We start from the raw sequence: 25743 nt of genomic DNA, 5'->3' as shown, positions 1-25743 counted from the left end.
GGAAATCACCATGCTTAAGTTACACTTCTGAAATATTCTTCCACTGATTTCAGCCTTACAGTGTCTGTGGGGTCAGTCAAAGTCGCCAAAGGGACCTCGCGTTCAGTAACGGGTACCGTGGGATGCGCCTGCAAGTTGTTTTCGTACTTCACAACGTCATTCATCAACGGCATACCTTCAAGAAACTTACCACGTCTGTACGGCAAACTGTCCGACCGTGATCTGCCAACCCTGGTTGGCCGACAACTGGCTCAATCTAGAGTAATATATATATGCGTCACTGCAGTGAAAAGGCAACGAGACGGGCACCCAACTCACAGTCCTCGCGCCGATAGTTTCATCAGCAGCAAGTGGTACATCACCGGCATCCAATCTCTGTCTTTTCCTCGACTCGCTGCTGCCTGGCAGATTCCGTGACGGAGTGACACCACGCTTGAGGAAGACCAGGGAATTGACGCCGATAGATTTCACGATGCTTGGCGGAGATTCGTAGTCGTCCTGACTAAAGTGCAGACTACATACTCGAATGCTGCTGTCCTGTTCAGCGTTATTGCGCTGAATTAGAGCAAGCCACCGGCTTCTTTCTGGCTCATTCTTCGGAACGCTATGCAAACGAAAACCACGCATCCATTTCGTGTTTCGGTTCACGCAGCCCGGCACAGCGCACGGCATGACTACGGACACAGACAACGAACATTCGCCAGCGTAGCAAAACTGTGTGGCCGAGATGTCGAACTGTTTCGGAGACGTCTTCCACTGAAAATAGGTCCAGCCAGGGCGAACGGCGCAGTATTGAGGGGATTGAAGGCGTCTCATGTGTCACATGATGGGCTATTCAGCAGTACACGGTGCAAAGAAAGGCTTGGAATGCAGTCAAGGACGGTCGTTTTGTGTATTACTTTTTTTTTTATGGCTGCGTTGTGAATTCTGCAAGTTAAACTAGTGAAAGGTTCCATTGGAAACGCAGCTAGCTGTTCCAGTAGCAGACGAATTGTTCACAGCCAATCGGCGTACAGGAAAATTTCAGTGTCAGAGCGGCGGGTGACTCAGCCGCGCTGGCCTCTCGCCAGCGTGCCTCGCTGGTTGTAACCGGGTCGTGCTGACAACCGGGAAATGTGTGGTTGGAATCCCGCCACAGGTTGTATTGTTCGAGGTTTTCCCTGCTTCTTTCCAGGTCTGCAAAGGACGTATACTAACCTCATTGTCTACCACTCCTTTCTGTCGTCCTCACTCCATCTGTGCATGTCGGTACTGCGCTCGTACCCCGAGTTATTTGACTGCACTAACAAGGGATTTCGAAAGAAACGGTGCGACGCTTTGCGTAATTAAAATGTCACGTTTGTCACGGCCATCCAGGCAGCATTGCCTGCGGTGCTGTTCACGGGAAGGTTTTTTTTCTCTAAAAATCACCACCAACATCACATCACATTTATTTCAGTTTTCATAAGTGAAACGTCGTCGTCATTGACTGCCGCTACGGTGTGGGAGAGGCGAATATCTTCATTCCTAAGCTTCCGCCACACCGGCAAACTTGGATAACTGGCACGCATGATATGTGGCAGTCGCGTGATTCGGAAACCGTGCTTGTGGCGATGTTCACAATAACTATCTAAAGGGAGCCAGCTAAGATATAGCAAGCTTACGCTTGTCCCATCCTACAGTTGGCGATACAAAGATATATGGCTGGTCTTCCACCATGATGCCAATACATATACTTATATATATATATATATATATATACTACAAGTAATGAAGAGATTTGGGAGGCCGTATTAGGGTTAAAAACAGTTGCCACTTTTATTACATTAATAATTAATCGGGTACTAGAAATAGATTTCCAGTTAGGGGTCGACGTTTCGGCAGTCAGCGCTGCCTTCAACAGGACTTAACTTGTAAATAGGTGACAAGGAATAATGTACAAGGGAAAGGGAGAAAATGAATCGGGGACAGTCCACGTAGAGCGGCGTTGGTGATGTTGCAGGAGCATTGTTGCTAATCGTACATTGAGCACTTGCAGGTGTTCCATGAGAGTTCTAACTGTTGGTCTGATAAGCCTGAAATGATACCAAAACAGACAGCAGAAAGAACGAAACAGGGTCGGGGGACTTGGTATATGAGTTAAGGCTGCGGACTGTAGACAAAACGCCGGGGTCTTCGTTTATCGCGGACTGGAATTTGTGGATTAGGAATGATTCACGCTGTTGCCTGCTACGGTCTGAGGGGAAACCAGATTGTAAGATGTACACGAGGATATCCTTGAATGAGTGGCCCGTATAATTGAAATGACGCGACACAGGGAGATTTGGTTTCTTTGTAATATCGGATCTGTGATTATTAAAACGAATTCGGAATGATGTTCTAGTCTGGCCAACGTATTGCGCTTTGCATGCGTTGCATTCCAATAGACATATTATCTTGGATGAGTTGCAGTCAGAAGCACCTTTGATTTTTACTTGGAAGTTGATGTTTGTGCTTTGTACCCTGTCTGCAGTATGCGTTACTGTACAAATTTGGCATCTTCGTCCGTTGCGAGTGGCACCCTTCGGTGGTAGGAGCTGGCTTATTGACTTTTGCGTTGACTAAGTGGTCTTGAAGATTCCTTGCATGATGATATGCTATGCGAGGCTGTTCTGGGAACATTTCTCCAAGGCGCTTCGACTGTGTTAAAATTGGGTGATGACGTCTGAGTATGCTTTTAACCATCAAAAATAACAAAGACGGTTAAGAGCATCAACTGTTTACTATATACATAAAAACAAGACTTTCGTGCAGTAGGCTGCACTTCTTCAGGTTTGAGGGCCTGTTACAAGTGGTGAAGCATATATAAAAAACCAAGTCACATGGTACAAGAGAAATTGGTAAGGCTGAAGAGAAATACAAACGCAATACAAATATCAACAAAAATGAAAAACAAAACAAACGCAATCAATGGGAGGTGGCTGGACAAGGTCGGACAGACATACAGACGAGTAGGAGTTGTACGTGGAGGAAACCAATGAACATCACATGAATAGGCACAGCAGCCAGTTGGCACAAAGAGCTTTAGAATGCGTACGGGGAATTAGGGCTCAAGGGCGAATGATTGAGGACACACAGCACCTTGATGGCTAAGAGCTTCCAGACTCTGGGAAAGTAACGTAGAGTTGGTGTCTTACTGATTGTGTATAATCGTGTATGATGTGAAAAATGGCAGACAAGTGATAATACAGTAAATAGACTCATAGTATAAAGGACTGTAATGGGCCGCCGTACACGTTGATGCCGTGCGGCTGTTACGTTGCAAATTTCGAAATGAAAAAGGATTCCCGATTTTTGCGTTTGATGTCATTAGCGTACCCGGATTCTAAAACGGTCATAAGTATATGCGTATGCAGGCCATGTCCCGGAAGATTAAAATGTAGCGATACAGGCGATTTACGATTATTAACAATAGCTGATTTATGGCCATAAAATCTTTCACGGATGGTGTTACGTGTTTCGCCTATGTATTGTTTATTGCACAGTTTGCATGTAATGAGATAGCAAACATTGAATGAGCTACAGTGAAGAGACTGTCGAATAGAGAAAACAAAACCATTAACAGTGCTACAGGTTGAGGTACATGTTGCAATAAATAAGCAAGTTTGGCAACGGTTGCAAGGAGCGCAACCGGGACTCTGTTGATAATTGCGGGAGCAAGTGAGTAAGTCGCGTATGTTACGTGATCTCCGAAACGTAATAGCCGGAGCATTAGGGAAAGTGTCTTTGAGATATTCATCGGCGTGGCGTATGTTTCAATAGCGTTTGAGCACAGATCCTACATTATGGAGTGCGCGGTTGTAAAGTGTAATGAAAGTAAAGTTATTATGACTTGGTGCCTTATTGGATTCACGAGAAAGCAACCTTTCCCTGTCTAGGGAGGCGGCTCTGGCTAGGCCATTGTCGATGAGTTGGTCGGGATATCAGCGCTCCTTGAAGTCATTACACATGTCCTTTGCATGCTTCAAAAAATCTTGTGTATTGGAACATGTGCGTTTTAAACGTGTGAGTTGTCCAAATGGAATGTTTCGCTTTTGGATATTAGGGTGATGGCTGTTTTAATGAAGGTACTGCCGTTTGTCAGTCGGCTTCTTATAGAGATCTGTGAAGAGTTTACCCGACTCGAGAGAAACAGTGACGTCTGGAAAGCTGATTGAAGTTCGAGAGTGGTCGCAAGTTAATTTGATGGAGTTGTGCCGTGAGTTAAAATGATCAAAAAATAAGAGTCGAGAGTTTTCGTGAGCTGTCCAGATGGCAAAAATATCATCAATGTATCGCAGGAATACTAATGGTGTCACTGGAAAAGCGTCTAAGGCTCTTTGTTCAAAAAGCCCCACGAAGAGGTTTGCGTAATTGGGAGAGACACGGGAACCTATCGCTGTGCCCTGAACTTGGGCATAATGTTTGTCATTAAAAACAAAGGTTGTTGTACTACTACTTTTTTAATGTATATAGAAAACAACTCATGTTCTTAACCGTCTTTGTTATTTAAGTATTCTGCTTTGAGTTCAGTGAATCTGGCCTCCATAATTTTACTGCCCCCCTTTAAGCTTTCTACTACGCCCTTTCTAGGTTCTGACCCTGTTGGCAATGCAGCTCTGTTTTGGCGATTTACCCTACCATTCTCGCTTTTAATTGGTGACCTTTGCAGGTTATTACTCGCAACAAATGGGTTGTCCTCTTCAGTTTCATTCCTAAATCTCATTTTTACGGCTATCTAATCCGAACGATAATGTGCTAGGCGATAATGTGCGGGCCTGGGCATCCTTATCTTTTTTTCCTTCTCCGAGAGTAATGTCCATAAGCCATTGGTAGGTTGGTTCGGATCAACGCGTCGCCCCGGAAATCTCTCGAAGTCTTTTAGACAGAAGAAAATCGGTGAGATTTTTCGCCAGAGATCGCCAGAGATTTTTCACAAAGCTTTTGAGCTTTCGCAGTGCGGCGGGCGACAGTGATGCGGCAGGTACCGAAGGGATGATGGAAGGTAATAGTTTCAATTATTGCTCCGGGTATATCCCGCATACCTCTCCGTGTCTTCCTTGAACTTAAAAGAAAAAAAAAAACACTTTTGTCTTTTCTCATACTGACATTAGTATATGTAAAGTTTCTCACGAAAACAGTCAGCGATCTTTTCAAATGAATGGCACATGAGTCATTATTAGTACCTTGTCAGCGCAGTACATGCAGCCACCACATGCAAAACGGATCAAATGTCTTGGCGCCGTTTTGGTTTAGCCCTCATTGTGCCATAAGGCACAAAAACACCACCCATCTTTAAACGCACTTAATTTAACATTCAACTCTCGTATCACTTCTTCGTATGAGTCTATCGATAATTTCACAAAACTCCTTCCGGACTGTTTAAAATCATTCCCGAGTGCCGCCTCCGTTTATTTACTGCCCAACTAGGTCTATCGATTCAGCGATGCAACCTGTATCCCACGATATACAGCGTTGCACAGTTCCAATTTACACTCACCGCATCATCCAGATGTATTTCAAACACTTCTGACGCGTTCTGAGGGAACGTTCAAAATGACTTTAGTGTGCAGCCCTACCAAAATACGTCGCAGAACAGGCGGAGCTCAAAACGGCGTAGCCTGCGGTTCACAGGCGTCAGGACAGACAGGCGTATCAACAGCTGTACTTTACATCCCACAGGACGAAGCTGCAAAAGGGATCAAATTGCCCTACGCCATATCATTTATGGAATCATTTGCCGTACTAGCTGCTTTGAGATGCATCTCCTCGTCCACACCCAGTGTCTCGACAATCCTGACGGACAGTAAAACGGCGCTAGATGAGGCAACATACTACTCAACGAAACTGATTAGTGATGTGATTCCATGATTCATTGCAACTACCAACTGATGGCAGCCACATCATACCACTGGGCCGCTGTGTATGTTTACAATGGGTTCTAAGCCATATATTGGTCAATTTGAAAATGACAGCGTTGACTCTGTCGCAATACGAGCCCACGATACTGAGGTAATTAATGCCGTCCAGCTTGAGTCCTCGCCTGCCAAGTGAATACCTCATGCTTCTGTACCTTTAGCACTCGGCTCTTTCTGAAGGATTCTGTCAGAACTAACGCCTGCTTGAGACCCAACAAACTGCTGATGGCCAATGTTACGCTTCGGCACATATCTGGGGGGAAGAACCTGTACTCGATCGGCAGCGCTTCAGCGTTGCGAGAACTACATTTTCTTTGTTTTGTTTTGGACGTCTTTGTTTTGCGTTTTTACAAACGCTTGTTTAATTTCTTACGCTTTTTTAAATATTCGTGTGAAACGCTCTTAAATTTAATAGTCCTCTATTATTCACGACGCACGACGCGCCCGATGGCAGTGTGTAGTGTCACCAAAGCAGGAGGCCCACCAATGGACCACCACTACGAGTAATCAGAAATGTTAGTTCGACGATCGCCGCAAACGCAAATTGAGGTCTGGCGACAGCTGCACATCACCTGTGCCAGCTACACAAGTTTGCTGGTGTGGCGGACAAGAGTCAACAATGAAAGTGGTCGCCTTCGGGCTCCCAAGCGGTATCCAACGACGACGAAGAGTGAGATAGTGACATGGGGCGCGTTCCCAGCCACGTCGTAGGTGCGCGAGCTCGCTATTGTTGCACCCATCCCTATCAAAAAAAAGTCTGAGGTTACCCCAGAATATCCTGGGGTTTCTGAGGTTTTTCTGGGGTTACCCCAGAAAACCCTAGGGTTTCTGAGGTTTTTCTGGGGTTTACCCCAGACCCTCTGGGGTTACCCCAGACACTTCTGGGGGCTACCCCAGACTTTCTGGGGTTACCCCAGCCACTTCTGGGGTTACCCTAGCCAGTCCTGGGGTTACCCCAGAAATGTCTGGGGCAACCCCAGAAGTGCTTGGGGTAACCCCCAGAGGTGTTGGGGTTACCCCAGAAAATCCTGGGGTGAGCTCAGTGGGTCCCTGGGGGTTGGTCCAATCTCATGATGTCATTGATACTGGTGTGAATATTATGGGATAAGTTACCAGAAAAGTGACTTAGTTGTAATTACCACATGCTGTAATGTAATTAACACTTGGATTATATTCGAAAAATGGTTGAAGCGCAGGCACAGGCCTGTATATGCAATGCTTGGCCTCTCATTCACATAATGAATTTCTAAGCAGGCCATAAAGCAATATTCCTTTGATATCCGGAACAAAGCGGTAACGAAACAAAATCTCATTGTTTGTAATATCATAGCAATTCCTTTATTAAAGCCTCTGATGCTATGACAGAAAGCCTGCAAAGTATAAAAAATTGGGTGAGACGGACTGGTAGTAGCATAAAGGCACAAACACGTTCCAAAGGAATAAAGGAAATATAAAGGTAGCGGTCGCCACTGCACAGCATGAACTGCGTGGTGATACTGGTGCACTCTAATGACACTCTCGGTTAATTCACAAAATGAGCAATGCAAAAACAAAAATACAGGAAGCTATGCAGTGAGAAAAGCAACACATGGGAAAGCACACAATGCAACAAGGTCTGCACCACCTCAAACTAACATATATTCTCAAAGTACGAAGCAATCTTTAAAGCAAAAGTTGCACGCACTGATATTCGTCATGTTCTGACTCAGTATACAGTGAACCTTTGTTATTATGACCATGGCCGTTCCCGAAGATTCTGATCATAATGCGAAGTTGTCATATTAACAGAAGGAATTTGCAGAGGTTTGTACTACATGGTTCCCGAGGAATTCGGTCATAAAGTGTGCAAGTCAGATTATCAGGGTCATACTAACAAGGCTTCACTGCACTTAATTAGTTTCTAGGGTGTTTGGTGGCACGCTCAAAAACTGCGACGTACCCACATCAATAAAAATGGCTGCGCATTCTATGTCACTATCTGCCACAACACAGATATCTTGTCCGTCAGGTGGCAATTCACACCTCCTAATGTGGCTTGCTTCAGCTATCACAGAATCCACAATGGATTCTCTGCAAACGAACAGAATCTGCTCCTCCCGTTTGACTTTGAGTATCACAAGCACTTCACAAAAGGAGCCTTGCCTAGCCTTGATAAAACGTGAGCATGTCTTTGTTGGCCTTGTGTGTTGAGCACTATGCACCGTAACGCCATTAACTACAGCCCTGAGATAACGCTGAAGCTCTGGTAAGTGGCCAAGACGCTGCTGAATTAGTTGTTGGATCGTCTGCGAGATATCAAGTGGGGTTTGCTCGGAGCCAAGAACACTGCTGCAACACCTTGATGGGCGGGAAAAAATGTTGAATCCTTCAGAAAGGTGCACAAACTGAGCAAGGTCATGTAATTTTTGCTTCATCACGCACCGCTCTGCTATTTGTAAGGGCACAGAGTTTGCAGCAGTGACAAGGCGCAGGATGACCCTGTTATTACTCTCAAATGGAAACATCGATGTTGCCCACAGTGGGCCGAGGTTCCGTACTGTATCAGGAAGGTGCAGGAGCTGGTGGACATTATAGGTTGACATAGCTTCATTGTAAAGTCCTTCTGTTTGCTTCACGAACTGCTTGATAAGTCTTTCTGCCCTGGATAATTCTTCGGGTGAAATAGTTGACTTCAGCAACAAAAAAATTGCCTCCGAGAGAAGGCCAAAGTGATACAGAAACTGCTGTGGAAGCAGTCCTTCAACACAAGGAAGGCAATAAAACAACAGCCAAAATTTCCACTCTGTAGCCTTCCATGATGCCCTTTCGTCGATAGACCTTGGGAGACGTGTAGACGCTATTGGTGGATGAATATGGCTCAGTCTTTCGTTCACAGTATTCACCTTCCCACCGATGTATGCCTCGCTTGTGCATTTGGTTAGCCAGAATTCAGTGAATTGTTTTGTCACACCCTCTAAAACACAGTGCATGTAGTCAGGTGAGATGCCACGCACCACATCAAATCCTTCCAGCTGCACTACTGCACTCAGACCTTTAATGCCATTGACAACCTCTCCCTGGTTCGTTGCTTTCTTCATGTCTCTGACCACTTCATTGTGGGTACGCATCCTCAACTGCTCACGGTATGGGTATCGGACGCTTCCTACACAAGAAAAGGAATCAATAATGGAGATCAATCACTGACGTGTTGGAAAAAGGAACAGCAAAGTCACGTCCAGCCCTTCATCCAGGCCATGTACTTTGCGGAAATAGGAGGTGTGGAGTCAAATAGAAATATTGAATACACTCGGACCCAGAACTCCACCGAAAGAATAATTTTTTACGGGCAATTAAAATACTGAGTAGAAGTTCCTCGAAAAGGTATTTCAGCAAGATTACAGTTACTTGCTTTTGAATATATTTGTAAGATACCCACTTACTCCACTGAAAGAAAAATTTTTGACAGGCAACTTAAATACTGAGTACAAGTTACTCGAAAAGGCACTTCCGTAACAGTAAAGATTTGTAAGATAGCATGCTGCGTGTATGTGGGGCAATACGGCAATCATCAGCTGACAAAGTAGCAACTCACCGTCAATGTATTTTCCAGGGTGGTAGCACCAGGGACACCCATCATAACCATTGTATTGTTTCCTGTTTAGGACCATAGCCCTGGCTGGGGCATCAACAGAGCATGCAAGGACATGGACGTGCGATGATATTTGTCTTGACGTACTTGCGTCTTCCCACATGACAGTTCCAAGCTTTCTCAACTTATCGATGAACACCTTCAGGTACATAAACATGTTGGGGTGGTGGCTTGAGAACCATAGTCCACCTATTATGATGTTGTGCCACCTGGCAGGCAAAGGCATCTCGTTGATAATCAGCTGCAGGGGCCACACTGATGCTGGACGCGATTTGAAGACATTGGCCCCGTCAGTACTAAAAGTGACAGTGACGTCTGTGTCCTCCCACCATGATTGCAGCCTCATGTTTCTGTACAGTGCTCCGTCAGTGATATCACTGAGGAACCTTGATGATGCCCGAGATCTAATTTGTTGTATGTTTTCCAGAATGGATCGTGAAAACCGCTTCAATACTGACTGCAGCTGGCGTTTGATGTCAAAAATTATGAAAAACTTTCCTCTTGCCACAAGTTTTGTTGTATCATATTTTGTCCGGCAAGAATTACACTTCACAGACCCAGTACTGATAGGATGTATTGAGTGTCCAAGATGCATATCACAGTCTTCACAAAAATAGTGAAGCTCTATTGTGCCCTTTTTTGCATGTTTCCAAATTTTCCGAAACATGTAATTGCTGTTCGGTAGCACCTTACTGCCAAGGAGGGCATTAATTAACTTCAGCAGCCCATCCACATGTGTCCAAGATAGGCCTGCTGTCACAGCATACATCAATATCAGCAGTAAAGCTTGCGCTTTCGTCGTAGTCTGGTTCGGTAAAGTCACCTCTGAGTATTCCTTCAGGAAGTTGGTTATGTCCCTGTCATCCATGTTGCATGCCTCGGCATCATCAGCCTCTGTGTCACTTGATTCACTGGAGTCCGAATTGCACTCGTGTAGGCTTCCGTCACTTTCGTTGTGTTCCAAGTGGCATTCAGGCTGCACGTTACCAACATCTGACTCTGGACCCGCAGGTGGACATTCTTCGTCACCTGTAGCATTTGGCACGGTATTGCAATTGTGTGTTTCCTCTTCAGGTGCCAGTGATAATGATTCTGGACTTGACATAACTTGCTCGTTGTGAGTTTCTGCAGAGACTTGCAGGCAACCTGCAGGAGACAATTTTAGGATTTTTGGTACCTAGTGGAGCAACAGACTGCTTATGTGACGAGACAGTGATGGGGGGGGGGAGGCTTAGGGCCAAGAGAAACAAGATAGGCACGTCATACTACAAATACACATTTTCGTTCGCTGTGGCATTGATAGCACTGTTAGTAGCTGCAGTAGCAGCTATTTCGTAAGCGTTACTTAATGGTGGGCATAATTACTTCATTGCCTGACACGTTTTACTATGGTAGTACTATAGAGTCGCGTAATTTTGTTGCTCGGAAGATACACGAACCTTTCTTCCTTTGGTGGTACAGTGTTTGTCTTGGTACCACATATGGACTGTTGGGTTCCAAATACCGCTTGCGCCGAATTCTAGCAGCTGGAGGTGAAGCCGTAGACGTTACGCCACCACAGGATTCGTTCTCTCGCAAAGACTGCGGAGGTCTTGCTTCAGATGTCACATTCGTAGATGCTATGCTGCACGAAGTATCATGTCCGCCGTTGTAGTGATGCACAGCGTAGGGCCCGACCGCGGCGGCTCCGACTTGTGCGCTTGCGACCCCGCCGCTGTTTTCTCTTTGAAGCTCTTCCATTGTTGACCTTGTTTTCTTAAGGCACGTTCAAGGAATAGCACGGCATCACAACTTCTTCCAACTAAAACCTGCTAAAACCCTTCGCGCCTTGGCCTTAACCGACCTTTTTCTTTTGTTTTGTTTTGTTTTGTTTTCATGACGATGACACTGCTGGCTACCCTTTTGTAGCTGGTGGCCTGCTCAGATAATATCTGCATGTCCCGATGGTGATCACCATAATGCCTTACCCGTGTCAATAGTGAATTTAGCTTTGAGAGGCAGTTTTTTTTTTTACAGTTTGAATAAAGCAACGTAGCCGAATCTCATCTAAAAGCATAGTATGGCCACGATGATCTCAAGTATCGCTCACCGAGAAACACGCTGACTATGGGATATTTTCTGGGATGTCGTTACCGTTATAATCATATGGTGAACTTAACTGTAGCAATAATTTTTCAATTATTCAAAACCTACAACCGATTTTTTCTGCTTTCCAGTGGCGCCACCGCGCCATTACAACTCCTAGAAAGGGTGTGGACGACTGGAGCCTTTCGTTGTTTGCTTTCAGGCATTTGTTTGCATCTTTGTTTTGACAGCCGCTATGTTTGCGTATGTCAGGTATTTGTTTGATGACGTACGGGTGGTTGTGCCTGTAACGGACATTAAGAACTTTCCGGGTGATGTGGACATAACAGACCTCAACGGCAACGCGGAGTTTTCTGTGTTTAAGGTGTATTGGGCAGGGGACAGAAAAACGCGTGGGGGATATTACGACGCGCAAGTCATCTACCTTGCAGGTGAGTTAGACGACATTTATCACGTATTTCACTACTTTCGTTCACGGAAACGTCTTTCTTTTTGTCAGACGATGAAGCCGACGCAAAATGTGGCGGTGAGAGGAAGCGGCTGGGAAAGGCGCCACGCATTGAAGCCATATCACAGCCGTCGAAAAGCAAGGTAGGTGCACTCTACCAAAGCAATGGCGAATTCGCGTGGTTAGAAAATGGCAACTCAGTCTAGCGTTCAGAAATGGTCAGCATGGCGATCGTGTGAAGCCCTACGGTGGTCACGACCAGGACACGAGCCCCCGGAAACTAGCATCTTATCACTTCTCTCGGAAACTAGTAGTTTCACGTTTCAGGGCCGTAGTCAGCATTGTGAATGCATGATTGGAAAGGCAGGCGCGAATTAATCCCAGCAAAGGCGAAAAAAATCACGCAATATTCGTATTATCAGAGCTCTTCGTTACAATTCGCTCACCTGCTGGTGTCTTTGTGTCTGCAGAAGGACAATACTGTTAAGAAGAAAAAATCAAAAAGATCAAAAAAAGACATGGAGACTGCGCTACTTCGGGAGCTGAGCTCCGATTCTGAAGACGACTGCGTCATACTGTCCTCAGAAAAGAAAGAGTTGGAAGTGAGGCTGGCCAGGTGTCAGAAAGAACTACGCCGAGCAAGAGAGGAAAACCTCCATCTGCAAAAAGCACTTGTGGCAAAGGTCCTGGAAGCAGGTTAGTATTTGCGTACACTTTGAATTTTTAGCTAGCTTGGCATCGGCGTCAACAAGTGGGAACTGACCCTTACTGGCTGCAAAATAGCCCGACGCGACGTGCAGGGGGTGTCATAACAGTGTCTATGTGAATCCCAACTCCCATAATATATCCCTTTGAGTGACAACACGGTTTATTTTTCGCAAAAGTTTGCAATGGTCGAGCCATCCAATTGGGATGTTCGGGCTGAGATGACCCACCTACTTTGTTCTTGTAGATACAATCATTGAGAGATACCACTGCAAGTGCTGCAGCAGAGGGATAGAGCAGCACGTCTCTTCAGTGAGCACTGATGACATCGGAGCAATGACAGGTAACAAATCACATCTTGTTTGCAGAGCTATTGAAGACAGCACTTGTATATTAGAAATGTAATTGTCATCTCCAATGCCAAAATTTTAAAAATTTTCCATCGCAAGTTTAGTTCCCTTTTGACATGGTATTTTAGAATGCAAGATTGTATGCAGATATTGTTAGCTATCGTAATTTTCTGGTGTATCCTGCCCATGGAAAGTGCACGGTCTGCTGAAAGAGGCAGATGCATTTTTTGTTAGAAATTTTTGCCACGTTAGGCTGACAGCCTGTATACAGCGTGTCAAAAGTAACCCCGCAATGATTTTCTTTCTAAGGATAGCGATAAAAGAAAAACGAGTTCTATCCTTCTTTCACTTGAGTAAGAAACAGGTACTATGCCAAAAGTAGAACCTGTTTCCAACTCAAGTAGAAGAAAAATATCACTCGTTTTTCTTTTGTCAAGCTCATTCACAAAAGAATCGTTGCAGGGTTACTGGGACACCGTGTATTTCTTCATGGCAATAAGCAATGGTTGAGCAGCGTACACCCAGAGGTTTGAACTGAAACGACCCTCTACATGCACCAAGAAATGGTGTCCACACGGATTCAAAGTTTCGGAACTAAGTGCTCATTACGATTCATTGTAACTCTCCGAAAGAGATTTCTGAAGACTTGTCTTCGAAAAAACGGCTGGCATTCAGATAAGAGAGTGCTCTGGTTGTTTCTTTTCTTTCCTTTTTTTCTCTTTTTTGTTGTTGTTGCACAATGTAAACCCTGGCTTAGTATTGGTGATGCGAGGCAAATCTAATAATTTACCTTCCTAACAGTGCACAAGGCAGCTGCAGTTATCGGCAGTGAAAGGAGGGGTGTCGTCAGCACTGCTGCAGCAGCTTCAACTGTTTCTGGCAGCCAGGAGAACAGCAGTGTCAGGCCTGCTCCAGTAGCTACAGCAGTTACTGGCAGCTCTCATGCTGTGCCTTCAGCTGTTACTGTCAGCCAGACAAGCACTGGTATGGTACCTGCTCCTGTAGCTTCAATGGTCTCCAGCAGCCAGAGAAGCACTAGGATTGGTATCAGTCCTACTCTAGCAGGTACAGGCAACCAAAGAAGTGGTGTCACCTGCCCCACTCCACTAGATGTTGATTGGCTCATGGAGGAGCCTATAGCAGGTAATGAGCTGAAGCACGTTGAACATTTAATAATCCAAGCCTTGTTGTTGATTCTCAGTTGGGGCCAACGTTCTTCGATAACATCAGCTGAGAAACTTTATATCTGAGACGGGTCCTTGCCAATGGCCACCGCAGTGTGTTGCATCGTTGGTTTAGGATAGAAATAATTAGGCTTTCACATCGTGTAAATGTGTAATAATCACTTATGTGGAATGTTTGATTAAAAACACAAGCACCCACTGCTTCCAATTTCGTCATACTGTCGTCACCCCAGTGTTGATTCGTTTGTAGTATTAGTGAGCTTTAGTATACCGTTGATAAGGTTATCATGCCTCTCGGAACCAATCGCAGTCCTACGTGACTCAGAATCTTATCCACTGGTTGGGTCCGGTTGACACGGTTCGACGCAAGCCACATTATCAACGGTCTGCTAAAACTCTCTATTTTGTGCCGAAATGACTGATGATGTTACTGACGCGCAAGTACTAATTTTGTGGCTCCTAGAAGTCCGAATTATCAGTTGGCAACTGTACGTTTCTGTTTGGACTGTTTTATAATTCAGTTTTATTCGGTGCAGACCACGAAGTCCTTTTGCGGACTCCACCATCATTGGCTCGTGAAGTGCAACCCTCGGAACACTTCGTACACGAAGGTAGGTTGTTTTTTGTGTTCATGTTCTTGCCACATCACATAATTTGCAGTCTCCTGTTTGATACTCTATACGGAGTGTTTTGCAATGAGGGCAACTGAAAAGATATGGTGCACAATCAGTTTTAACCTTGTGTGCTTTTCTCAATAAATTTTCTTTTATATTATTTTTATTAACACTTTGAGGATATCAGTGAGGGTAGAACAGGGCGGACCATATAAGAACTGATATGGCTGGGCAATATTTCGACTAGAGTTGGGATCCCGGAAAGAATAGTATGTCATTGCCTTGAAGTGCTGTGGAAAACTACCCCCGACTCGGCGGTAGCTCCCACTCTCGGGCCGTAACCCGTCCGCTCAGACGAAGCAGGAAGCAAGGTGGCCAATGAAGGATTCAGCAAAACATACCAGAGTTTATTCCCAAGCAACCTCCGGCCGCAACAAATGATAAACCAAAAAGGCCCTGTCACATGAGCCGTCCCCGCATAAATAGTCACAAAATTGGCTACCGCACCCTTAGGTGGTGCCGACAACCCCACAAACGTGTCCCTCAGGACACCCGATAAGAAACATGATAAGGGCGAAGCCCACACTGCCTAGCTTAACAGCAGTTTTATGGCTCATACTAATTGCATCCCTGTACACGCAAACCTGAGTTTGGGGCAAAACTAGGGCTAAGCCCTAAAAATTCAGGGTCTATATATACACAGGGTGTCGTGGTCACACCGAACTTGTTTAGACATGTGGCACATTTGTGACCCTCTGCAACTACATTGTGGGTGACAATATGTTTGCAAACAGGCTGTTTTTGCCTTATGCTATGTTTGATCATATTCCGTCCTAGTCAGGAGGGCCTTCCCAGGAGGAGGGGTAGACCCTGCTCTAGCCCTAGATCCTGACACTTCCCTGAAACAGATTTTTGTTCCTTCGATTTGATCATACATACTTTGATTACAATGTTTTTGTGGCTTCTTATGTTTTTTTCACAGCTCACTGCACAGTGGAAAACAGAGCCATGGTGCTAGATGTGCCACGTGAAGGTCAGTATTCTGTCTCTTTTATGCCAGTAGTACGTGATGTAAATTGTGGACTGTGAGGGCGCATCTGCTAACCAGGTGTTATTGCACTACAGACAGCACCGCTCCTGGAGACACGCACGGGGGTGAAGTTGAGATGGTAAGCCGTTGTTCACGTTCTTTCTTACACACAAATTATGGGAAATCCATTGATGTATGGACATTAAAAGTCATCCTTCCTTCATTTCAGCAGCTTCTTGGTGGTAAGCTCTGTGGTGTTTGTGATTTTTACCGTGAATGCTTTGCACCAAATTATGATAGCAACCTCGTTAATCCATACCCGCTTATATGGTAGCCACAGCCATTGCGAAGCAACGGTGATTTCCCAATGTTGCTGACATTGAAGCGCGTACATTTAGTGCAATTCAAACTACGCCTCCTGCCAGTAGTCACTTTCTATTCGAAGAAGGCGAAAACCACTTGGTAACACAAAAAATTTTGACACACTGAACTCTTCGTTCAACCATTTGTTGAGCTTGAATGGCAAATGCATGACTGCTTGCACTGCACGGACAGTGACCAGTGCAGCACGAACGTTACACACAACGAACTTTAGTTCCACCTGCATTCTACCCAGCTTCTCTCCAAGTTCCGTCTAATGATTAACTTTTCCACCCGAATTTGCATGAACTCTTGACATAGAACTATTGGCCCAGTTTTTACTCCTGAATTTGAAAAAGAATAAAACCCAAAAACTTCAGGTCTAAACATTATGTATGAGGGCTACTGATACAGAAAGCCAGAAGCTTACATTTCAGCAAAAGTCCTGATAATTCAAATAAAAGTTTGTGGTCCCCTCAGGTTCGAATTAACAAGGCTGTACTGCAGTTTGGAAGATGTGGGCTTCAAATTTTAGATCTAAGCGTGTACAATCTTGCCTCGTTAATATGGACCCTGTGAATGCAGACGACTCGATATTATGGACAGCATTTCCCGGCATTTGCGGTTTCTGACTCGATATTATGGACGATTCACTTTATGGACAATTTATGGGAAGCACGAAGGTGTACACATTAACGAGGGATGACTGTATTTGTAGCAGAACAGCCTTTCGTGCTTAAAGGAGCTCTGACTAGTGATTGTGGAGCCGTTTTTGCGATTGCAATCGATAGAAGACATAAAAAGGAGTTTCCCCACCAATTTGCATGCTTCCAAGAGTAGTACTTTTCTGAAACTCAACTTCAAAAATCCCGGTTCATTCTCGTACAGCATGCCAAGGGTCAAACTGGAGGAGTGGGTTCTGGTCAGAGACCCTTTAATGCTAGCCTGCAGCCAGCCATCAGAACCTTTTCAGCATAATTTTCTTCTCATGAGGTGTTCGACCTTGAGACGCGTCAGATTGGAATGCTGCCGCAGCCTATCGTGATGTCATGTACTGGAGGTCCACACCATGGTGTCACAGTGAGCCATTGCGGTTATTGTCGTGACGCAAACGAGTGTCTGATCATTACTCACGCAATAGAGGCATACATTAAACAAGCAGTGCTAACTGACATTAATTGATGCAAATGAATTTTGTATTTTGCAGACAGACATAGGAGGAGGAGTCACTGTTCGCAGTGCACAGTGGAAGCGAATATCAGCCCAAGAAAAGGACTCCCTGTTCCTGAAGGAGGCCCTTGTTCTGATTTGGGGAACAGAGACCCTTAGAAACAGAACTGTGACGGGCCGGCCATGCAACAAATTGAAGTCTCAAGGTGTGGGACCAGTCGACCCTGGACTAACACCGAAGAAACTGGACGCTTTGAAAGGTATATGTTACACAAACTTATCCCACTGATTCCTCAAATACTATTCCTGTTCGTAGAGGCATATCGGAAGCGTCTGACAGCAAGAGGGGAGAAGGAAGAGGAGATCACAAAAAAAATGAAGAAAGTGCGCGAGACGCTAAACGATAAAATAAAAAGCTTGAAAAAGTGGCCAGGTGGTTAAATTTATAAGACCTTATATATACGCAGACACAAAAGATCATCCCGTATTAGGTACACACATTGGTAACATGTTGTATTACATTATGCAGCTTAATTAGGCCTGTACCTGCCCTGGAACCAAGATTACACGCTTAATTAAGCTGCATAATGTAATGTACCACACGGCCCCAAATACCCCAGGAGTCTGGGGTAACCCCAGACTTCTGGGGTTACCCCAGACTCCTGGGGTTACCCCAGACTCCTGGGGTTACCCCAGGATCATAATACCCCAGGACCCCAGACTCTTTTTTTGATAGGGATCACCATAGCAACGGCCTGATCACGTGACAGGCTTCGCGATGGAGCACTAAAGAGCCGTTCCCTGCTACCCTGGCGGCGGCTCCTGCATCACGTGACCGTAGCCGTTGTGAGCCCAAACCGCTTCGGGGTTCGCGATCAAATTGGCGGATGTGTTCGTCATTTTTGACGGGGAGGGCATCGCCGATCGCGACCCGGAACGTACATATCGCACTTACAGCGATGCTTTTTCCACGATGTCAGAGGACAACTTCATTGCGACCCTCCGCTTGTCTAAGGACGCAGCTAGAGAGGTATGCGAAGCTGTGAAGTGGGATCTAGAGCGGCGTAAGTATAACTATAGTAACTCGTAGAGTGCACTTGCTGTAACGATCTGCAACGGTCCAGGAGGTGGCAACGAAGACTGAGGAACCGTAGGACAGCTCAGAGAACTTGGTACCGTGCGCTCCCGACATCGAACTCCGGATCACTTCGTCGCTCGTGCCTTGCACACGTGCGCCCTCTTTTATTTCTTCTGTGGCAACACGCTGCACAACATTACATCCCTTCCCCCCATACCCAAACACATAGACAGGTTCAAACACAAAATGAAAACTACCCAACAATGAACAGTCAAGTCGCTACGGCTGATAGCGGTCAACTGGTCGTCGTGGACGAGTAGACCGCCGCGGAACGGGCGGTGATGGTGGCGCCATAGCCGCTTGTGATGGTCCAGCATTAGCAATTGCGTCTGGGAATGGACGGACGTTGTCCCGCCCAGGACTCGACACAGCAGGTGCCGCAGGAGGGGGAATCAGGTCCGCGTTTGGTGACGCAGGCATGGATGGCCCCCGCACGCACAGGACTTCCAGGAGGATTCTGCGAAGTGCTGTTGTTTTGTGGTCCCCTTACGAAGTCGGAATGTCTATGCCAGGTGCTACCATCGGAGAGCCGAAGGTTCACAGATGACGAACTTGTCCTGTGGGAAACTTCACCTGGAACCCAGTTTGGTCCTGGTTTGAAATTCCGAGCATAGACTGTATCCCCTGGCAACAACTCTGGGCTATTCCTAGCATGCTGATCGTGCCATATCTTCTGTTTCAGCTGGTGATAGGTCACGTTTTGCCCCAAGGCAGGGCGAAGACAGTCCAACGCCGTTTTTAGCTTCCTCCCCATGAGCAGTTCGGCTGGTGTCCGTCCAGTAACCGCATGTGGTTGGGTGCGGTAGTGCAACAAAAACCTGGCAACCTGGGTCTTGAAATCCCCTGTAGTACTTTTCTTCAGCTTGGCCTTTACCGTCTGCACTACCCTTTCCGCCGCGTCATTTGATGCAGGGTGATATGGTAGAATGAGCAGCTGTCTGATGTTGTTCCGCTTAAGGGGAGCCCTGTACTCACTGCTCACAAATGCAGGCCCGTTGTCTGAGACCAAGGTATCCGGCAGGCCATGCGTCGCAAAGATGTCGCGTAAACACGCGATCGTTGTGGTCGCCGATGGTGACGTCACTGGTATGACCTCAACCCACTTGGAAAAAGCATCGACCAACACCAAGAAATAGTGTCCCTTGAACCGTCCTCCGAAGTCGATGTGGAGTCTGGACCACGGCTTTTCTGGGTACGGCCACGAAGTCATCACGACGCGCCTAGGCATGTTCTGCTGTTGCTGGCACACGCTTCAACCTCGGACGGTTTCGGCTACGTCGCTGTCCAGCCCCGGCCACCATGCATGACTTCTCGCAACAGCTTTCGCCTTTTCAATTCCGGGGCGTCCTTCATGTAGGACTTGCAGTACCGCCGCGCGGAGCTCCTGGGGAATAGCCACTCTTGCTCCAAACAGTAGGCATCCATCATGCAAGCTGAGATCCTGGGTAACGAGCTCTGTATGAAATGAAACATGCGTCCATTGGAAGCGAGATCCCATGCCTTACGGCTTCGCGCACGCTGTGAAGAATGGTGTCCCTCGTTGTCGCTTCCCGCACAACGGTTGGTGACAGAATGTCCGAATATGCCCTTTCCAGCATGAATATTTCCGCGGGGCGGTCAATTTCCTGGGGCTTGGTTTCCAAGGGAATGCGACTCAGCCCGTCCGCGTGGGCGATTCGGGTCCCGGCCCTGTGAACCAGCTCGTACTTATACGATGACAGCAGAAGTGCCCACCGCAGGAGTCTCGGCGACCCGTGGAAAGGTACCGGCTTCTCTGGCCCGAGAAGACCCAGCAGCGGTTTATGGTCAGTGACAATCTCGACCGCTCTTCCCCAGATGTACTGGCGGAACTTTGTAACGCCAAAAACTACACCCAGGGCTTCCTTGTCGAGATGGCTGTAATTACTTCTGCTGGTGCCAAACTTCTCGATGCAAACGCAATCGGACGTTCTTCTCTAGATTTGTATCGGTGGCTCAGTACCGCGCCAACGCCATGAGGCGAGGCGTCACAGCAAAGGATAACCGGAAGGTCCGGATTATAGTGTACGCAGACCTTAGCTGACGTCAGTAGTTCTTTGCTTTTGATGAAGACAATTTCATGCTTGCTTGTCCATTCCCACGGCACGTCTGCACCAAGGAGTTGATTTAGTGGGTGTAGCAGAGACATGTTCGGCAGGAATCTCCGATAGAAATTAATGAGCCCAAGATAGCTCTGCAGTTGCTTGACATCTTTCGGCCGTGGCGCCTTCATGACTGCTTCTACCTTCCGCGGGTTTGGATGTACTCCCTCGGCATCAATTATGTGCCCGAGGTATTCTGCTTGCAGCTCGAAAAACATGCATTTCTCCAACTTCAACCGCAATCCCGCCTGTTCAAGTCGAGAAAGGACACGCTCAAGGTTGTCAACATGGTCTTGGTCTGATGTCCCGGTTATCAAGATATCGTCCAAGTAGACTACGACGTGCCGCATTCCTCGAAGCAGATTCTCGATTTCCCTTTGGAAAAGGGCTGGCGCGGTGGTGATCCCAAAGGGTAATCGGTTATACGCAAACAGTCCGAGCTGTGTGTTGATTCTCCGCGATTCTGAATGCATTTTGATTTGTACCTATGCGTCCCGCAAATCCAGCTTGGTAAACAGTTTCCCTCCAGCGAGCTTGGTGAGGAGTTCCTCTATTCTAGGAACAGGGTACTTTTCCGCCTGTGTAACGGGATTTATTTATTGTAACTTTGAAATCCCCGCAAACCCTGATCCGGCCATCTTGTTTGAGAACGGGAACCACTGGGGCTGCCCATTCAGCCGTGCGCACTGGAGATATGATACCATCTCTTCGAAGCCTTTCAAGTTCGTGCGCTACTCCTCCCTGAAGTGCCAACGGCACGGGTCTCGGCGTGAAGAACTTGGGTTGGGCATCTGGTTTCAAGTGGATCTTTGCTTCTACGCCCTGGAATTCGCCCAATTCGGCCTGAAACAACGCGGAATGTCGGGCAACGACGTCTTGGACCGAAACTGTTCGGGCGTCCTCCCACTGTGGTAATGGCACCAGCAACTCCTTCATTCAGGTTCGCCCAAGTAAGCTGCGACCCTTCCCTTTAACGACGAATAAGGGCATAGCGCTTCTCTTCTCCCGGTACTTCGCCCAAACTGTCGCTCTCCCGACGACCGGCGCTAGCTCCCCGGAGAAACTGCGCAGCAGGACTGACGAAGCCCCGACCTTAATACCTGGATAGTGAGTTTTCAAGGTCTCTTCCCCCATGACGCTGACACTCGCCCCTGTGTCGAGTTCCATCTCAATCGGCTTGCCCTCAATTTCGACATTTACAATGAACGGATCGACGGTGCCGCGAGCTGACGCCGACCACATGGCATAAACAACCGTGTCCGACGACTCGTCGCTATCATCGACATTGTGGACATCGCCCTGGTGATAACGGGTGCCTTTCCCTTTCCTAGGACCTCTGTTTTTCCGTCGCACCCGTTGCCAATCACTGTGACGTCCGGCATCTTCCTCTTGGCACATCCGAGCGAGATGCCCCCTCTTCTTGCAGCGGAAGCAGGCGGCATCCGAGAAAGGGCAGTCATCTGGTGGATGCTTCCCGTTGCAGCGGTAGCAATGCGGTTCCCGCGGGCGTTGCTGCGCTGAGTTGATTGTGCACGCCCCTGCAGAAAGGTTTTCCGTCTTTCTGATTTCCCGTGAATCTTTCTGCGCTGTCTCCATGGCCAACAGCGTCTTGACTGCGAGATCATAGGTCAGATCTGGGGTCTCTAGAAGGCGGGTCTGCATTCCGGTATCGTTAACGCCACACACGATACAGTCTCGAAGCATCGTCTCTTGGAAGGTTCCGTAGTCGCAACCCTCCGTCAGCCGTCTTAACGCCGCAACGAAGTCACTCACAGATTATCCTTCGCGGCGTACACGGGAGTTGAATTTGTAGCGAGCGAGGACTTCGGAGCACTTGGGGGCGAAATAGGCGTCTAGCGCGCTAAAGATACTGGTCAAATCTCTATCCATGGTCTCTGGGGAGCCAGAAGGCGTCGCAAATTAGAGTAAGTTTTTGCGCCGCAACAGCTTACAAACACAGCTTTTTGCTTCTCTGCGGTAACGTCGTTGGCCGAGAGGAACTGTTCGACTCGTTCGCGGTATTCCGACCAATCTGTGCCATCTTCAAATTCTTCTAGCCTTCCGAAAGTAGGCATAATGCGGTGACGTGCTAGTCCTGCCGAGAATACTTAACGGCTGTGAGAACTCACGGTTGTGCTGCGTTAGTTTCACGCTCGTCGCCAGTGTAACGATCTGCAACGGTCCAGGAGGTGGCAACGAAGAGTAAGGAACCGTAGGACAGCTCAGAGAACTTGGGACCGTGCGCTCCCGGCATCGAACTCCGGATCACTTCGTCGCTCGTGCCTTGCACACGTGCGCCCTCTTTTATTTCTTCTGTGGCAACACATCGCACAACATTACACTTGCTAACTGCATTTGTGCACCAATGCAGTTCCATAGTTCCAATGGAACCAAAGTTCCATTTTGAAACAACGGCACATTTCAGCTCAGCAGTGGCGTCGTACAACCCTCAGCGTCGAGCAGAGAGTTTTAATGGCGCTACGCTTCTACGCCACTGGGGCATTCCTCGGCAACATTGCGAGGGAAGAGAGCTTCGCTTGCAGTAAGCATGCAATATCCGAGCCTCTCCACGCAGTGAGCATAGCCATCACAATGAACCTTGGGCGGGACTATCTCCGGTTCCCCTAGACTACAGATGAAAAGCTGGAAGTAAAGCGCGGGTTCTACGAGTTCTATTAGAGTGGGTGCCTGGGTAAGCAATCCCTGTTTTCCATCAACAACATAGGAATGCCTCTCACAATGCATGCAAGAATCATGATGAATAACACGTCAACTCCGTTTCACATTTTTGCCTAAACGCAATGTGTAACACAAAGTCACTATACAAAAGCACAAACTGGTTATAACATCAAATATAACGTGCACGTAATAGTGATCAGCTTCAGCATTCGTGATCTGCAACTCCCTGGTACAAAATGAATGATTATCCCCTAAAAGTCGTGTCAGAAGGGAACATCCTCATTATTTGAGTGTATATTTTCGCCGGTGCAATTGATGGTAGCCAAGTGGCAATACAACAACCGAGCCTTGCTGATCCACGCTTCGTGGATGGAAACTACTGTAGCGGCCGCAGGTCGGCGCCACCCGAAGATACGCGCCAAAAATAAACGTTGACGCTCGCTCACGGGCTCCATTTCTTAGCGGGCCGAGTGCAGTCTGATTCTGTTGCCTCCTTTCTGTCTGCCTGTCTACTTCTCTCTGCGACAAGCCACACTACTATTGCCATAAGGGGTACCATTCCATCAACGTGTTAGCGGTGAGCAGTTCTCGTACTTTTTGGCACTTATTTCTGCACAAATATTTCTAGAGTTCGAGGTGACTCGTTACTGTAACTAAGTTCCGTTTTTTGGTAACTTGTAACGTACTTATCGTAACGTATCGGTACTTTTGCGCCGTGGTAACTTTCAGAGGAACTCGTTCCTTTTTTTTTTGTAACTTTGCCACAGTAACTTAAGTTCCAAGTTACTTTTAACTCGCTTTTCACTCACGTCCACACATTTTCTTGCTTTCTCTCCGGTTCCTTCATGGCATATTTTGCCATAAAACGTGATATCCAATGAGTGACAGTATTTTATCCAGGAAGTAAGAACCGCTGCCATTGAAATAAATCTGAACCATTGTGCGCCCACAGAGGGTAAGATGCAAAGTGTTCGAATAGACCTTTACCAGAGAAACGTCATCATGACACTGGTATACAGACTGAATCCAAACAAAGCGGAATGACGGCTGGGTTCCACGAACGGGCACTTGTTGGCTGTCTCCCATTGAAAGAAAAATAGGACCGAGAGTCTCGTCCATTCAAGGGATCATGTTGTAATCCCCTCAAGACTGTGGCTTTCGGGCGCGACCTTGTTCACCTAGCTTCGAGCGTAGTTCAATTCAACCAAATTTTGGCGCTATCGAACACTATGACGTCATTTATTTACAAACAGGGAGAGGTCTATTGTTGGGCATAAAGGAAAACGATCTAAGCGTGTTGCAGTCCTCCGCAGGCAACTCAAGGTCTAACTCAACTGCTCGTGCGCTGCACCTGCGTAATGTCATTTTGTTTCCTAAGTAACTTGGAAGTACCTCGTTCTTTCTGTTAAGTAACTCCGTAACTGCGCGTTAGATTTCATGCTGAAGAACTTTGTTATTAACTTAGTTACACTTAACACGCGGTAACTTAACCTGTAACGAGTTCTTTTTGACGGGTAACTTCTCAATCTATGAATATTTCATTTAAGTTTTGTGCCACAAAGTCAAAAAATCAATTAGGGAACTGTGTTTCCAGAACCATTGTATTTCCAATGTCCCTATGTACATTCTCTTGCTTGTTTGTTGCCTTTTATGCATACAGAGGATGTTCACGCTGTAACATTATACATCTTTCTAGGATCTGTGATGCAACCAGGCGCATTCTGTTCCTGAATGCCAGATACCCGGGATCCTGCCATGATGCCTCTGTATGGGCAGCGTCCCAGCTCTGTCGAGAAGCTCCCACAATATTTGAAGATGGAATCGTTGGAAACCCGAGGCCTTAACTATGATAGGTGGTTAGCCTATGTCAGAGGCAATTACTCACTCACGCAATGCTTTCAGTTGATTCTTGCAGAATTGCGAGAAAAGCATGGTTGCACATGATTCGTTCTGTGGAAAGGTACACTATGGTGCAAGCTTCGCAGATTTGAATGGTTGCGGGTGAGTATTGGCCTAGGAGTGTTCTGGACACTATCAGCAATGACTTATTAATTTTTGGCAATAGTGGTACACAGCCATGTCGATTCCCAATCTGGGCACTGAATATAGCTTGTGTGTGTGTACTACTGTACGACATTCCACTGTTGAAGTGTTCCCGTTGCCAGTATTCCAAAATGTTATTTCATGTCATTTGCAGAACAGTACCAGGAAGAGCACCCCGTTGGTGCAAGTCAGCGGACACAGTCGATTTGGCAACCCCCTTCACAGCAGGGTACTCTACGTAATAGTGTCGTGTCATTTCTTTGTACTGGAATAG

At 46.8% G+C, this 25743-nt stretch overlaps 1 protein-coding gene and 1 long non-coding RNA gene across 2 annotated transcripts; one reads left to right on the top strand and one right to left on the bottom strand.

Annotated features, from left to right (window-relative positions):
* Positions 1 to 7188: 7188 nt before the first annotated feature.
* Positions 7189 to 11387, bottom strand: LOC135371547 (uncharacterized). Its single transcript, XM_064605538.1, has 3 exons — positions 10983 to 11387; positions 9487 to 10689; positions 7189 to 9057 (listed from the first exon to the last, which is right to left on the bottom strand). Exons 1-3 carry the CDS (start codon positions 11281 to 11283, stop codon positions 7805 to 7807), a joined length of 2757 nt encoding a protein of 918 aa, XP_064461608.1. The 5' UTR covers positions 11284 to 11387; the 3' UTR covers positions 7189 to 7804.
* Positions 11388 to 17718: 6331 nt separating this feature from the next.
* On the top strand, positions 17719 to 17917 carry LOC135371552 (uncharacterized). Its single transcript, XR_010415636.1, has 2 exons — positions 17719 to 17749; positions 17806 to 17917. It is a non-coding gene; the product is annotated as an uncharacterized LOC135371552 (long non-coding RNA).
* The last annotated feature ends 7826 nt before the right edge of the window (positions 17918 to 25743 follow it).

Source organism: Ornithodoros turicata, unplaced genomic scaffold (genome assembly GCF_037126465.1).
Source record: "Ornithodoros turicata isolate Travis unplaced genomic scaffold, ASM3712646v1 Chromosome110, whole genome shotgun sequence".
Lineage (NCBI taxonomy): Eukaryota > Metazoa > Arthropoda > Arachnida > Ixodida > Argasidae > Ornithodoros > Ornithodoros turicata.
This window is presented reverse-complemented; position numbering and strand designations above follow the sequence as displayed.